Source organism: Hemitrygon akajei, unplaced genomic scaffold (assembly GCF_048418815.1).
Source record: "Hemitrygon akajei unplaced genomic scaffold, sHemAka1.3 Scf000036, whole genome shotgun sequence".
In the NCBI taxonomy this organism is placed as follows: Eukaryota; Metazoa; Chordata; class Chondrichthyes; order Myliobatiformes; family Dasyatidae; genus Hemitrygon; species Hemitrygon akajei.
Window position 1 is genome coordinate 4,444,941 of NW_027331922.1, and position 16,918 is coordinate 4,461,858.

Genomic DNA, 16,918 nt, shown 5'->3' on the forward strand with positions numbered 1-16,918 from the left:
AGAGAGATCAGGGAGACGGAGGGTTTAGAGAATGGGGATGGGAGGGTGAGAGAGGTGAGAGAGGTGAAAGAGGTGGGCAGAGGGAGAAGAAAGTTCGAATTAATAACAGGAGATGAGGGTGTAGAGAGAAATGTAGAGGCAGTTGGAAAGTGTGGGACGGGGGAAAAGGCGAAAAAGAAAGGGATGGACAGGGAGAGAGGTTTGTCGGTGTGTGGTGGGGAGACTATGGTTGCTACAAGTGGAGGAAAAAGAGTAGGAGGGAGGGGTGACAGTTTAGGGAAAGAATCTGAAAGGATTGGGGAGTGAGAGTGAAGGAGGAAGAATGAGGAGAAACTGGGGGTAGTGGCTTGATTCATGACCCCTCCAGTGGCATTAGACAGAGATCCTGGATCTTTTCAGGAATATCCGGGAACAAAGGCGCCGACTTCTCGCAGATGAAACGCCGATCACTATCACAAGGGTTACCTCCTGGGTATGAGTAGCAGTCTCTGCAGTCGGACCTCCCCGAGGACGCATTGTACAGGAGTCGCCAGGCCACGTCCCTATACATAAGGGTTAAACAATTTGAAAAGAGACAACCCAGGCCGAGAACGTCCCCAAGCTAATCCCATGAATTCGCTATCTCCTAACGGCGTGTCAGTCCCCAAATTCATCCCACTCAACCACTCTCTCCCTACAGCCCCGTGCCGGTACCCAGACAGTTCACACGGTCCCAATGTCTCCACACAATCCAGTGTCAGTCCCCAGACTAATGACACTGACCCAATGTCTGCCCGCAGCCCCGTATTCCCCAAACTAATCCCACAGAACCGATTTTCACCACAATCTTCTGTCAGTCCCCATGTGAATCGAAGATGTCCCCGAACAATCCCCACTGTCCATCCGTCTCCCCACAGAGTCATGTCTGTTCCGAAATGATTCCCACTGTTCTACACTCTTCCCTCAGCCCTGTGCCGGTTCCAGGTTCATCCCGTTGCCCCTTCCTCTATCGAGCTTCGTGTCTGTCCACTAACATATCACACAACACCGCGCTCTCCCCATAAACTCTGGTCCGCCTCCAGACTTATGCCACTAGTCCGCCTCTCTCCCACATCCTTGCGTCAGTTCACAAACTCATCCCATTAAACAACTGTGTGGCCACCGCCCTGTATCGGTCTCAGATCTAATCCAGATGTCCTAGTCCCACCCCTCAGATCTCTGTCACTCACCAAACTAATCCCACTGTTGCTCCCTCTCCTTACAGCCCGGCGACTGTTTTCAAAGTAATCACACTGCACTGCGATGTCCTGACCCTCATGCGTCAGTACCAATATAATGTCTGTCTTCTGATCTGTCCTGAGTGACGACTGCCAGTTTCGGAAATATTTCCACTGCCCTCTCTTTCACCGACAGACACGCATCGGCCTCAACATGCTCGCATTTTACCACCCTACCTCATACCCCTCCCTTTTCCCGCAAAACTACTTCAGTCCGTATACTAATCCCATTCTCTCCCAGCAGAACTATGTCAAAACCCAACTTTCACCCCATAGGTCATTCATAATCTCACCCGTTTTCGCATTTTCCAATCCAGTATGTAACGTTTTGGTGGACAAGAGAGCGGAAAACAAAACTCTGTGAAATTAAATTCCTTTGATTAATTCCGAAAATTAAAAAAAAACATTTACGGAGCCTTTCTCAGTTTATTACAGCAAGAGTCTGTGATTGGACGGGGTTCAGGGAGCAACCAAGGGACTGCGTATTGGGACGGGGCGGAGGAAGCTTTAATGTGTGTCTTACCCCGGGAGTGTGTGATGGGACGGTGTGGAGGGAGATTCACTCAGTGTCTTATTCCAGGAATGGGAGCTGGAAGTGTATTGTGGGTGTTCACTCTGTGTCTGACTCCAGTGGTGTGTGATGAATAATGTTCTGTGCGATCATCTCGCAGTGTAACACATACCGCTTCATTCCTTGAACTGATTTCGAGCAGCCTTGAATCACGTTTTGAACATTGTAGCACCGCTCTGCGGAAAGATGTTTCAAACGTGGAAACGTAATAACACCGCGCTTTATATGTGATCCAGTCCTTGGAACATGTTTGCTCTGGAAAAAAGTTAAAAAAATCAACAGTGAATCTCCATCCGTACCACCTCATCGTACACTCCGAGGATCAAACACAGAGTGAATCTCTCTCCGCACCGTCGCATCACACAGTCCCGGGGTCAGACACAGAGTGAATCTCCCTCCACACCGTTGAATCACACACTCCCGGGGTCAGACACAGAGTGAATCTCCCTCCACACCGTCGCATCACACTGTCCCGGGGTCAGACTCAGAGTGAATCTCCCACTACACCATCCCATTACACACTCCCGGGGTCAGACACAGACTGAATCTCCCTCCACACCGTCCCATCACACATTCCCGGGGTTAGACACCGACCCTTTCGCTCTCTCTCTCTCTCTCTCTCTCTCTCTCTCTCTCTCTCTCTCTCTCTCTCTCTCTCTCTCTCTGATGAGGAGCGGGTAAGAGGGTGATGTTGCCTCACCTCTGATATTGGTAAAGAAGAGGCACATATCCTGATGCTGTCTCCAAAGCAGCGTGTAGTTTGGCTCGGAGCTGATCTGAGACTGACTAATCTGTAATACTGAGAGAAGTGGTGACGTGCGAGTCGACATCAGTTTTGTTATGGTGATGGTTAATTCCGCGTCACAGTGAGGGACATGTCGTTGTTGTGGTGCGGGACGTGTTGGAGTCACTGTGATAGGTGTTTCTCTGACCCGATCACATAGGAACCAGGTCAAGGTGAGGCGAACTTCTGTGTTACGTTGAGGAAGCGTCGGGATCTCAGTGAGGGGTTTGTCGTGGTCTCAGTGAGTGGAGCGTCTGTGTCCTGGTGAGGGGTGTCGTGTCACACTGGCGGGTGATCTCACGGCGAGGGGCGTGTCGGTGTTATAGTGAATCGTTATTACATTAGGCTGTGTGTCTGTATCAGGTTGAGGGATGTGTCGGTATCATGTTGAGCGATGTGTCTGCATCATGTTGAGGGATGTGTTGCTGTGGTGTCGGGTTCACGGTAAGGGGTTCACCATGGTCATGATGAGGGGCCCCTTAGTACCACAGTGAGGGGTGTGTTGGATTCACGATGAAGGGAGTTTCGCAGTAATATTGGGAATGTACGTTGTCCATTTTATTTCCTGCCGTTTTATCGTTCCGACCGGTGTTAAACTCACCATGAATCCGCCAGCAGATACCCATGCTAATGAGGGCCGCAGTTAAAAGGGAGATTAGCCATAAGCTTGAGTCTGATATGTCTCTCCTTCTGGGCCGTTCACTGTCCATGTTGCCTGTGGAAAAATGGGTTCCTTGTCTTTGTCAATCCATCGTCATATTCCCTGATCTATTCCACCCCTACTCTTCCCACAACTCTGAGTTCAAATCACTCTTCTGTCCTCCTGCTGAGAAGTGAACGTAAACCATAGAACATAACAGACCCTTCGGCCCACAGTTCCCTGCTATTCTAATAAAACTAAATACTTTCTGCCTGCCGACATCCATCTCCCTCCATTCCCTCTACATTGACGTGTCTGAGACCTCTGTTTCAAGGCCTCTATCGATCTGCCTCCACCGGCAGTCCTGGCTGCACATTCCAGTCACCCACGCTGTCTGTGTAAACAAACACCCGCCCCACACATCTCCTATAAACTTTCCTCCTCTCCCCTTAAACTCTGATATCAGTGATTTCGTTCCTGGCGGAGATACACACCGGCTCTTTGGTCTATATCTGTCCCAGGTACTGATATAGACCTGTAATAGCTCACCCCGCAGCCTCGGGGAAGTATTCATCGGAATCCTTGTCTATCTCTGTCCCAAGTACTTAGACGTTACAGGGAAAGGACACACACATTTTCCGACCTCTGCACATCGTTAACACAATTTACTCCTGATACAAATGCTGCTCTGTATGCTCTCCAAGGACCCCCAGACGCTTCCTGTAACGGGGGACCTGACATTAATTATTTAACACCTCCCACTGTTCATGGCATCAGCCATATCAACTTACCAAGTACACCAGTCCCAGAAACACAACATGACACTTGCCAGACCCTTCCTAGCTCAATAAATATGGTCTTTCTATAATTTTGAAACTCAACCCGACGTCAGATCTATCGACTCGATGCAAAGTGGTCCCCTACACAAACCTCTGTTTCAATTAACCAGAAAGCAATTACAGCACGGAAACATGCCATCTCGGCCCTTCTAGTCCGTGCCGAACGCTTACTCCCACGTCATCCCACCGACCTACACTCAGCCCATAGCCCTCCATCCTTTTCCTGTCCGTATACCTATCCATTTTTAAATGACTTTAATGAACCTGCCTCTACCACTTCGACTGGAAACTCGTTCCTCACAGCTACTACTCTCTGAGTAAAGAAGTTCCCCCTCGTGTTGCCCCTAAACTTTTGTCCCTAACTCTCAGCTCATGTCCTCTTGTTTCAATCTCCCCTGCTCTCAATGGTAAAAAAAGCCTATCCACCTCAATATGTGTATTATATATATGGTTTAATAAACATATAACTATTATATGGTTATAAATCTATCTATCCCCCTCATAATTGTAAATACCTCTATCAAGTCCTCCCTCAACCTTCTAAGCTCCAGAGAATAAAAACCTAACCTGTTCAACCATTCTCTGTAACTTTGGTGCTGAAACATTCTAGTAAATCTCCTCTGTACTCTCTCTATTTTGTTGACATCTTTCCTATAATTCGGTGACCAGAACTGTACACAATACTCCAACTATGGCCACACCAAATGCCTTGTACAGTTTTAACATGACATCCCAAATCCTAGACTCAACGTTGTGATTTATAAATTTTAAAGTATTAGTGATGCCACTCGCAATCTGCTGAGCTAGGGACCGTTTCCACATTTGAAGTTGTTTGTGAGATGTTCTTTGGTTGGGTCTAACACGCAGAGTTGTGAAAGTTGGTCTGTGACCGGTCTGCGTGATAAAGCTGACGGTGAACTTGGAGACATAAATTCCGGAATGTGATTTGCTGGTAAGAGGCAATAAATGGATGCCGGCCTGGAGCGGAACCAATGAAAATGTGTTAAAGGACAGACACGTGACCTTTGATCAATGACGATGGATAACTGATCTGGTGTGCACACAAAGGTATTCAGTGTTTGAAATCAGGTACTTGGCAGATTGCAGAATGCAGGTACCTTCCTGCAAATACAGATCTCTCTGTACCTCCATGATTATTATCAGGGCTGAGTCTCACAACAGGAAAGAGTGCAGAGGGACATGTACGAAGATGTTGCCTGGATTCGAAGCACTGGTTTACGCGGAGAGGTCCGGCAGGTTGGGACTTTATTCCTTGAAGCACAGGAATGGCCTTACTAAGGTTTACCACACCACAAGGAGCACAGTCCGAGTGAACGGGCGCAGTTTTTTTCACTAGTCTTGGAGAACCAAAGGCAAGATCCCTTAGGCCGCAAATGAGAGGATAAAGAGATTTAATTGGGGAGGCGAGCGGCCACCATTTTTTACTTAGATGGTGGTCGGTCGAACGATCTGCCAGAGGAAGTGAGGTCTGATCAGATGCATTAGAAACCTTCCAGAATGACGTCATTACTGCGACCACTCACCTGTCTGTGCAGTGATTGGCAGCTCGCCGGGCCCCGAGGCACTGAGAGGGTCCTCATCCTCGTCGATGAGGGTTACGTTTCTTGGAAAGTTCAGTTCGGAGTAGGTGGACGTCGGGTCGTCTGGGGGACAAAGCGGGAGAGGTACAGAAAGGGACAGAGATCGGCAGAGAATGGGAACAGAGAGGGCAGAGAGAGGGAGCAGGGAGTGGGGAGGAGAAGGCACCGGGAGAGGGAGGTAAGTGAGGGGGGAAGAGAGCGCGATGAAAGGCAAGGACATAACGTGATGGAGAGGGGGTAGACAGGGTCGAGAAGCGGTGAGACGGAGCAGGAGAGTGAGACCGTGAAGGGGATGGATGGAGAGGTGATGGGGGATGGGCGGGTAATGGAAGAAAATAAGGGAGAGAGAACGGAAAGAGACAGTGGAGAGAGAGAGGGTAGAGAATTGCGGATGAACCGGAGGACGATGCAGGGTATGAGTCAAAGGCCAGTGAAAAGGGTGAGAGAGATATAAAAGAAGGGGAGAGGGGGGGGAGTGGGCAAGTGGGAGGGGGAAGATACATGGAAACGAGAGAGGAAGGGTGATGGGGAAGAAGAGAAGGGTAAGGGAGACGGGAGAAAGCGTGAGAGAGAAAGAGGGGAGTGGTGGATAAAGAAGGGGAGAGTGTGTGGAGTGCGGGATGAGTGGAAAATAGGGGAACAGCGTAAGGGGATTAAAAGGGAGGGATTGAGAGAGATAGAAGGGAGCGAGAGGGTGAGAGGAAGCAAAGAGTGTTCGGAGAGAGAGGATCAGAGACGCGGAAGAGCAAGAGCGGGAGAGGGGTGGTATAAAGGAGGACAGTGTGTAGAGAGTTTGGGCAATGAGAGAGTGAAAGAGAATGCAGGGAAGAGTGAGCAGAAAGAGGAAGAGGAGGGACCGGGAGGGGGAGAGAAGGGTGTTGAGAGATGGGGAGGGAAGCAAGACGGAGAAGGTGAAAGTAGAGTGAGAAACGGAAAAAGGGGGAGAGATGGGGTGACAGAAATTGGACAGTGCGGATGAAAGAGAGGGAGGGGTGAGAAACGGGGAAAAGAAGGAGAGGTTTAGTGAGAGGGAAGTAGTTGGAAAAATGGGATGTGCAGGCAGGGCGGGTAGAGGGAAGTGGAGAGGGAGAGAGGGAGACGGGGTAGAGAATATGAGTGGAAGAAAAGGAGAGAGGGAGAGACGAGGAGGATAGGAAGGGAATAGAGTGTGGTTAGAAAAGTCAGAGTGAGGTTAAAAATTTGTCCAGCGCCCCTCCCACTGTCCTCCATCTTCAGCAGTTTTCCCGCGGTGTTTCCTATTCTCCACCCATCCCACGGTGCTGATTTCTCAATGCTCCCTCCTCATCACTCCTCCCACGGTACAACCTCCACACCGCCCTGCCTATGACATTCTTTCTTCACTGACACATCTAGAACACTTTGTCTTCATCCTATTCCATAGCGCTCCCTCTATACCGCCCCTTCCCGGCGCTGCCTCCACTCCCCTGTCCCGAGTGCTGGCTCCCCTCCAACCCTCCAACAGAGCTCAATCCTCATCGCCTCTCCTATCTGCTCAGCTGGGGACAGAACAGTGAGAGTCAGTGAGGCTCCCTCCACCCGTCCGATCACACACACCCGGGATCAAACACAATATGGAGCTCTCTCCCCACACCCGCCCACCCCCCGTTTTTCTGACCCACTCACCGTTGGAAGTAGGCTGCGGGCGCATTTTTGCGAACTTCACATACACGTTAGTCTTGCCCCCGTCCATCTTGTTCGGGACTCTCTGCGTCTCTGAGCTCACGAACAGGAAAGAACCGATGTCAGAGGAAGCCCGAGTTGAGAAGGCTGTGGTCAGACCGACAGCAGCAAACACCAGATGGACAGTTGATAAAGAGAGGAACCGAGAGCAGGAGGAGGAAGTGCGGAGAGGAGAGAGTTGAGGACGTGGAAGACGGTTCTCGAGAGGGATTAGAGTGGCGGGGGATAGGAGATTGTTAATGGGGAGAGAGGGAGGGGGGAGAGGGTAAGATTGGAGGTCAGCGGGGAGAGAGGTGGGCGAGAAACCCCGAATGCAGGGCAGACCCCGAACACCGCTCCTCCCCCGAGAGTGAAATAAACACTTCCCCTCGAAACTCATTCCCTCCACAGGATTTCCTCGCATTCCTCGTCCAGTGGCGCACTCTGTCTCTCCTTCCTTATTCCATTGCATTCTCTCTCTCTCTCCCTCTCCCTCTCTCTCTCTCTCTCCCCCCACTCTCTCTCTCTCTCTCTCTCTCTCTCTCTCTCTATCTCTCTCTCTCTTTCTCTCTCTCTCTCCCTCTCTCTAATTCGCTCTTTCTCTTATTCGCATTCTCCAACATCTACTCATTCTCCCCTTCCCCTCCCAGCACTCCTCTCTCTCCTTCCCTCCTACCCTCCTCCCTCCTAAAATCTTCCTACCTCCTGCTACACCCCCTCTCTCCATATCTTTTCTCCCACCTTTTCCCCACTCTGTCTCGTTCCCCAATATCTTATTTCACTCTCTCCACAATCTGCCCCACTCTCTCTCTCTCTCTCTGCGCTCCACCACCAGCACCACTGTTGCCCTGACCTGGAGATATCCTTGCCCACCAACCGATTGCAACCCGACTACGGAGCTCCGTGCTTGACGTAGGTACAGAGGATATAATAGGAATAAATATTTTTACGCAGAGTGTGGTAAGAGCGTGGAGTGGGCTACAGGCGACAGGGGTGGAGGCGGAAACAATGGGGTCTATAAGAGACTCCTGGATAGGTACATTGAGCTTAGGAAAATAGAGGGCTATGTGTAACAATGGTTAATTTCTAAGTTAAGGACATGTTCGGCACAACTTTGTGGGCCAGATCTCTGTACTTTGCTGTAGGTTCTCTATGTTTAGTTCCTTTTCAATCTTTTTTATTAAGTTTCAAATTACTAGACATAGCAATAACGATAATGATGCAAAGAGGTCGGGATTACATTAATAACGGTTAACATGTATACACACAGATTCCAAGTAACAAATATAGTTTAAACTCCCAAACTCTTAGTAACTAACCATGAAAAATATATTTTATAAAGAGAGAAAAAAAACACAAAATTAAAAAAACGAAGAATGATTGTGCTGCCATATTTCATCGGCTAAATTTATAATTTGTCGTTAACTCCGCTGCTCTGTACCTGAGCAAAAAATGACTAAAAGGAGATTCAGAAAGTGTCAGCTTACATCATATGAACATATTGAATAAATGGCCTCCAAGTTTCTTCAAATTTAACCGAAGGATCCATAGTACCGCTCCTAATTTTTTCCAAGTTCAAACATGCTGTATTTTTAGTAGAACAATTGAAATATAGTCAGGGGATTGGAATATTTCCATTTAAGTAAAATTGAACTTTTGGCTGTTAATGCAACAAATGGAATTGAACGAAAAGCTGATGAGGATAAATGAGTGCCGTCTATCACTGGTAGTCCAAGAATTGCAGTAATAGGATGAGGTTGTAAATCAAAACGCAGAACTACTGAAATAATATCAAAAGTATATTTCCAATACTTTCCTATGACAGGGCAAGAGCAGAACATATGTGTCAAGGAAGCAACTACAGAATTACATCTGTCACAAACAGGATTTATATGGAAGTTAAAACGAGCTAACTTATCCTTGGATATATGAGCCCTATGAACCACCTTAAATTGTATCAAAGCTTGCCTGGCACACATTGAAGAAATATTAATTAGTTGAAGAATTGTCTCCCATTTCTCTGTAGATAAAGATATTTGAAATTCTCTTTCCCACTCAATCTATATTTTATCGGAAGTGCCTAAGCATATTTTCATAATTAAATCATAAGTAAATGTTATTAAGCTCTTCTGATATGGACTTAAACTTATTGTTTTCCGTAACTTCAATTTGATGCGATATTGGAAAGGTAACTAAAGTAGCGTTCTGAAAGTTTCTAATCTGTAACTATTCTAAAAAGTGCGATCTGGGCAAATTATATTTATTAGACAACTGTTGAAAAGTCATTAAAAAAATCATCCATGAATAAATCACGAAAACATGCTATTTCGTTTGTTTTCCATAAAAGAAAAGCTTAATTAATTCCAGATATTTGAAAGATAAAATTAGATATAATAGAAGTTGACAGGATAAATTTATTCAATCCAAATATTTACGAAATTGAAACCATATTCGTAGTGTGCTTTTAATTATTGTATTTATCATTTGTTTATTCAATTTAGTAAGTGCAAAGGGAAGCGGAGGGCCTAAAATAGAAGTCAGTGAAAACCCTTGTGCAGACTCCCGCTCGAGGTTCATCCATCGTGAACATTGACTTTCATCCAGCTCTTGAGTCCAAAACGTTAAATATCGAATATTAATTGTACAATTATAAACTCTAAGATTCGGTAAAGCCAAACCGCCTTCCTTTTCTTGATTTCTGTAAATATTTCTCACGTAAACTAGGATTTATATTCTGCCATATATATATGAAGAAATTTTAGAATCAATAATATCAAAAAAAAGATAAAGGAATGAAAATTGAAACCGCCCGAAAGAGATACAGAAATTTAGGTAAAATAATCATCTTAATGGCATTAATTCGACGAATCAAAGATAAGGACAATGGGGACCATTTAGTAAGCAGTTGTTTAACATGAGCAATTAAGGGTAATAAAAAATACATAGGTCCTTAGGATATTTGGTAGTGTAGGTTTAGTACGTTTTTATAAGGATTATATGGGTCGGCACAACTTGGCGGGCAGAAGGGCCTGTACAGTGCTGTAGTGTTCTATGGTTCTATGGAAATTAACTAAAATTTAAATCCTGAATCAAAATAGAATTGAACCGCCATAGTCTCGTACTGAAAGTTATATCAGTTAATTTCGAAGGCGCATGATCGGAAATGGCGTTTGCACCATAGGCACAGGCAGTGACAGTCGAAACTAATCGAGAATCAATGATGAATTAATCGATTCTAGAGTAATTATGATACTCATAAGAAAATAGATACATGATAAAATCATGGACATTGGCATGTAAAAACCTCCAAACTTCAAAAATTTCCGAGTAACCTGAAATGAATTAATAAAATTAGCAGATTTGTTTGGAAGTACCTGATTGGGCGAAGACCTAACCATCATTGGCTTCAGATAACAATTAAAATCTCTGTCCACTATTAACGTACATTCGTTTGCATTTGGAAGAGATACAAATAAATCCTTAATGGATTCAGGATAGGCAGTAGTTGGTGCATAAATTTTAACCAAAACTTCTTGTTGTTTATAAAGTAAAACAGTAATTAATCGAAATCTACCATATGAGTCTTAGGTTGCATCATAATGAACAAATGAGATCGAGGAATCTATAAAAATGGAAACGCCTTTCACTTCGGTCGATGAGTTACAATGAAACTGTTGACTTTTCCAAAACCAAAAAAAAACGCTGACAATCCTCCTTCCTCTCATGAGTCTCCTGCGCAAAAATAATTTGAGCATTCAATCTATGAAAAACATTAAAAATCTTTTCCCGTTTAATTGGATGATTCAAACCGTCCCTGTTCTATTAAACAAAGTTAATAATATTATCCATTTTCTTCAAATAAATTGTATAGCGTATGATCCGTTAACCATATTGCATAGGAGACAGGAAGAGAGAAAAAGTTTAAAGAGGAACAGGAAGTTACGAAACTGCATACATTTTTGTAGTTTCAAATCAGCACAAATGAAAAATATTATACTGAATATACCCACTGCCCCCAAGACGGACCCGAAACCTGGCCAATAGAGAGTAAGAGAACTCTCTAGGAACCTCCCTACAACAATCTCTCCTGACGGCCGCTTTCATAATTTAAAAAAAATAACAGACATAGTCAAAACATTGCGAAAGGAATGCCAAACACAAATTAAGAAAAAAAAACACAACTGTTTGCAGACCATTTAAAAAAACGAAGTCTTAAAAAGTGACAACACACACAAAATGCTGGTGGAACACAGCAGGCCAGTCAGCATCTATAGAGATAAGCGCTGTCGACGTTTCGGGACGAGACCCTTCGTCAGGACTAACCAAAAGGAAAGATAGTAAGAGATTTAAAAGTAATGGGGGTAGGGGGAAATGCGAAATGATAGGAGAAGACCGGAGGGGGTGGGATGAAGCTAAGATCTGGAAAGGTGATTGGCGAAAGTGATACAGAGCTGGAGAAGGGAAAGGATCATGGGACGGGAGGCCTCAGGAGAAAGAAAGCGGGGTGGGGGTGTGGGGAGCACCAGAGGGAGTTGGTAAAACGGCAAACAACAAAATATGTTAGGGATGGGGTAAGAAGTGGAAGAGGGGCGTTAACGGAATGTAGAGAAGTCAATGTTCATGCCATCAGGTTGGAGGCTACCCAGCCGGTATATAAGGTGCATGCAAGCAGGCCCTTTCCACTGAGGCGAGGGGAGAAAACAAACAGAAGTCATGGGTTAAGTGTGAGGGGGAAATGTTTAAAGAGAACATTAGGGGAGGTGCTTCTTCACGCATAGACTGGTGGGAGTGTGGAATGAGCTGCCAGATGAAGTTGTAAATGCGTGCTCACTTTTAACATTTAAGAATGAATCCAACCGGAGGTTGGATCCATTTTGACAAGAGATGAGGCCATGGAAAGACATATCAGAATGGGAATGGGTCGTGGAATTAAAATGTGTGGCCAGTGGGAGATCCTGCATTTTTCTGGCGGACCGAGCATTGGTGTTCAGCGAAACGGTTTCCCAGTCTGCGTCGGGTCTCACCAATATATAAAAGCCCACGCCGGGAGCACTGGAAGCAGTAGACCACACCAGCCGACTCACAGGTGAAGTGTCGTCTCACCTGAAAGGACTGTCTATCCATCTCCATATGTCTGCCAATCTCCCTTCATGGAATGTATGTCTTTAAAGGCCTCCTGCTGAGCTCTCAGCTCACAACAGTAGGAGATACATGTCATGTACTGCTGTTTGTGACTTTATCTTTCGATTTCATCACTATTGTCCTGCTGATTTCAAGTCTGAGTCGGACTGTGTTCAGGAATTTAATCGCCACTTGCTTTCATCACCATCTATGGTTCTCTCCTAACAGAAGGCATTATTACAAAGTTAGGAGTTTGAGGAGATGTGGTCTGTCATTTAGAAACCATAGAAAAAAGGCCTTTTGGCCCTTCTTGGCTGCGCCGAATCATGTTTCTGCCTAGTCCCACTGACCGAACCTGTGCCATATTCCTCCCTAACCCACTCGTTCATGTACCTGTCCAAGTTTTCTTAAATGTTAAAAGCGAGCCCGCATTTACCACTTAGCTGGCAGCTCATTCCACAATCCCACCACTCTATGCGTGACGAAGCACCTCCCCTAATGTTCCCTTTAAACATTTCCCCCTTCACCCTTAACCCATGACTTCTCTTTGTTTTCTACCCTCGCCTCAGTGGAAAGGGCCTGCTTGTATTCACTCTATCTTTACCCATCATAATTTGATATACCTCTATCAAATCTCCCCTCATTTCACGAGTCTGCAGGGAATAAAGTCCAAACCTATTCAACCTTTCTTTGTAACTCAGTTTTTCAAGTTTCGGCAATGTCTCTCCAAACATTTTCTGTACTCTTCCAACCTTATGAATACCCTTCCTGTAATTCGGTGACCAAAACTGCACACAATACTCCAAATTTGGCCTCACCAATGCCTTATACAACCTCACCATAACATTCCAAGTCGTATACTCAATACTTTGAATTATAAAGGCCAAAGTACCAAAAATCTCTTTGCTACCGTATCTACCTGTGAAGCAACTTTTAGGGAGTAATGTATCTGTATTTCCAGATCCCTGTTTTCCACTTTACTCCTCGGTGTCTTACCATTTGCATTGTGTGTTCTACATTTTTTTTCCTTCCAAGGTGTAATACCTCACACAACAGTTCATCTGCCATTTCCTTGCCCAGGCTAAGTCCTTCAGTAGCCTGACTACTTCCTCAAAACTGCCTGCCACACCACTTATCCTCATACGGTCTGCAAACTGTGCAGCCATGTTCAGGGATCTATGAACACGGAGCCCCTCTCTTCATCGAAACAGTTTTCTCTTTAATAGTGTGCTGTATGTTTGTATTTGTCTGAGTTGAACTCCACTGTCATTTCTCCCACCATATCTGCAAGGGATGTCAGCACAGCGGCAATGGCTTTAATTTCTGGGGGGGGGGGGGGGGGAAATGAGGAAGGTGCAGGACATGTGTATTCCTGCACCTGACAAGGGAACTTAAGGCTGTTGTAAAAGCTAAAGACAGGACATAGAGCAGTTTATCCCGGAATCAAACAGAAGTAAAGACACAGACATCGGTGTATGGTAAACCCTTGAATAGGTGATCACGTTTCCCTACGACTCCGCCAAAGTCAGGTTATATCTTTAATTTATACAGCGAATCCTGGGCGATAGCCAACAGCCAAATATACACACTGAGCGATTTCAAGAAGCACTTGTTGGATATCAGCCAGTCTACGAAGGATTCCGTGCGGTGCACAAAATCAGAACTGCACATCTGCTGTCAGTTCCTCCATTACCAATACAATTTCGCAGAAAAATTAACATTTCCTCATTCTTGGCATGAAATGTTGCTAGCTTTTGTCAGCTCCCACCAGCAAGCCAGTGTCTGCATCTTATCATGTGACTTTCGTGGCCTCAATCTTCAGCTAGTCAAGTTTAGTAACAAAATTTAGTTTTTGCACAACATAACAAAAGTAACTTATCACAAAAACGTAAACTTTCGGAGCAGAATTAGACCATTTGGGTCATCGAGTCTGCTCCACCATTTCATGGTGGCTGATCCGTAAAACCATAGAACCATAGAACATTGCATCACATAAACAGGCCTTTTGGCCCTTCTTGGCTGTGCCGAGCCATTTATCTGTCTGGTCCCACGGACCTGCACCTGGCCCTTGTCCCTCCATACACCTCTCATTCATGTACCAGTCCAAGTCTTCAATGTTAAAAGTGAGCTCGGAATTACCATATCATCTGAACGCGCATACTACACGCCCACCACTCTCTGTGTGAAGAAGCCCCAGCCTCCCCCCCTCCCAGTCCCTTTAAACTTTTCCCCCTTCAATAGTAATAATAGTAATAAGAATCCGTTAGTCACCTGTGACCATGGACTTGCGCCTTGGAAGTTTTCCAGGGCGCAGGCCTGAGCAGGGTTGTATGGGAGACCGGCAGTTGCCCAGGCTGCAAGCCTTCCCCTATCCACGCCACCGCTGTTGTCCAAGGGAAGGGCACTAGGACCCAAGCAGTTTGGCACCAGAGTCGTCGCAGAGCAATGTGTTGTGAAGTGCCTTGCTCAAGTACACAACACGCTGCCACAGATGAGGCTCGCACCTGTGACCTTCAGATCACTAGACCGATGCCGTATCTACTAGGCCACGCGCCAAACCCTGCACCCTTAACCCAAGTCCTCTTTTTGTTTTTCTCCCCTAGCCTCAGCGTAAAAAATCTGTTTGCATTCACTCTGTCTATACCAATCATAATTTTATATACCTCAATCAAATCTCCCCTGATTTTTCTAAGCTCCAGGGTGTAAAGTCCAAACCTATTCAACCTTTCTCTGTAACTCAGTTTCTCAAGTCACGGCAACATCCTTGTAAACCTTCTCTGCACTCTTTCAACCTTATTAATATCCTTCCTGTAATTTTGGCGAACAAAACTATACACAATACTCCAAATTCTGTCTCACCAATGCCTTCAACAACCTCACCATAACATTCCAAATCTTATACTCAGCACTTTGATTCATAAAGGCCAATGTACCAAAAGCTCTTTTTACTACTGTATCTACCTCTCAAGCTACTTTTAGGGAATTATATATCTGTATTCCCCGATCCCTGTTTCCCACTGCAGTCCTCTGTGTCTTACCATTAGCATTGTATGTTCTACCTTGTTTTTTCCTTCCAAAGTACAATACCTCACACAGTAGTTCATCTGCCATTTCCTTGCCCTTTCTAAGTCCCTCAGTAGACTGTCTACATCCTCAAAACTACCTGCAACTCCACATCCTCATATGATCTGCAAACTGCGTTGCCACGTTTAGGAATCAATGAATACCGAGGGCAAGATCCCTCTGCTCATCGACACATTTTGCCTTTAAGGTTGTGCTATATCTCTCCATTTATCCGGGTTGAACTCCACTGTCATTTCTCCAACCATATCTGCTAGGGATGTTAACAGAGCGGCAATGGCGTTCGTTTGTGGGGAAAAAAAATGAGGAAGGTGCAGGACATCTGTATTCCAAAAATGAAGAAGTACTCTATTCTCATGACGTATTCAATTGTGGCTGATTAGGGAACTCAAGGCTGTAGTAAAAGCTAAAAAAAAAAGGCACACAGCAATTTATCCCAGGATCAAACAGAAATAAAGGCCCAGATATCGATGTCCGATTAACCCCTGAATAGGTGATCACGTTGCCCTACGACTCCGCCACAGTCAGATTATATTTTAAATTAATGCAGTGAATTTTGGGCGATAGCCAACAGACAAATATACTCAGTGACCGATTTCAAGAAGCACTTGTTAATTTTCAGCCTGTCTGCAAATGTTTCCGTGCGGTGCACAAAATTAAGACAGCACATCTGCTGTCAGTTCCTCCATTACCAAGACAGTGTGGGATAAAAGTTAACATTACCTCATTCTTGGTATGAAATGCTGCTAGCTTTTGTTAGCTCACACAAGCAAGGCAGCGTCTTCATGTTATCCCTTGGCCTTTGTGGCGTCAATCTTCAGCTAGTCAAGCTTAGCAACTGCATTTAGTTTTTGTACAATAAAACAAAAGTAACTTATCATAAGAACGTAAGATTCAGGAGCATAATTAGACCATTTGGGTCATCGAGTGTGCTCCACCATTTCATGGTGGCTGATCCATTGAAAAATAGATCATAGAACATTGCATCACATAAACAGGCTTTTTGGTCCTTCTTAGTTGTTCCGATCCATTTATCTGTCTGGTCCCACTGACCTGCACCTGGCCTGTATCTCTGCATGCACCTCTCATCCATGTACCTGGCAGAGTCTTCCATGTTAAAAGTGAGCCCGCATTTACCACATCATCTGACCGCTCTTTCCACACTCCCGCCACTCTCTGTGTAATGAAGCCTCCATTTTTTTCCCTTTGAACATTTCTCCCTTCAATAGTGATAATAGTAATGGGCATTCGGTAGTCTCGTGAGAGCATGGATTTGCAACTTTCAAGGATTCCATGGCGCAGGCCTGGGCAGAGTTGTATGAGAGTCTGGCTGTTGCCCAAGCTG

The 16,918-nt window shown here is 45.4% G+C and overlaps 1 protein-coding gene across 1 annotated transcript; it reads right to left on the reverse strand.

Annotated features, from left to right (window-relative positions):
- Nucleotides 1-301: 301 nt before the first annotated feature.
- On the reverse strand, nucleotides 302-16,687 carry LOC140720093 (uncharacterized). Its single transcript, XM_073034991.1, has 8 exons — nucleotides 16,627-16,687; nucleotides 7,336-7,479; nucleotides 5,635-5,754; nucleotides 3,213-3,326; nucleotides 2,528-2,626; nucleotides 1,940-2,082; nucleotides 1,550-1,614; nucleotides 302-542 (listed from the first exon to the last, which is right to left on the reverse strand). The coding sequence occupies exons 1-8, from the start codon at nucleotides 16,685-16,687 to the stop codon at nucleotides 353-355; spliced, it is 936 nt and encodes a 311-aa protein (XP_072891092.1). The 3' UTR covers nucleotides 302-352.
- Between the last annotated feature and the right edge of the window lie 231 nt (nucleotides 16,688-16,918).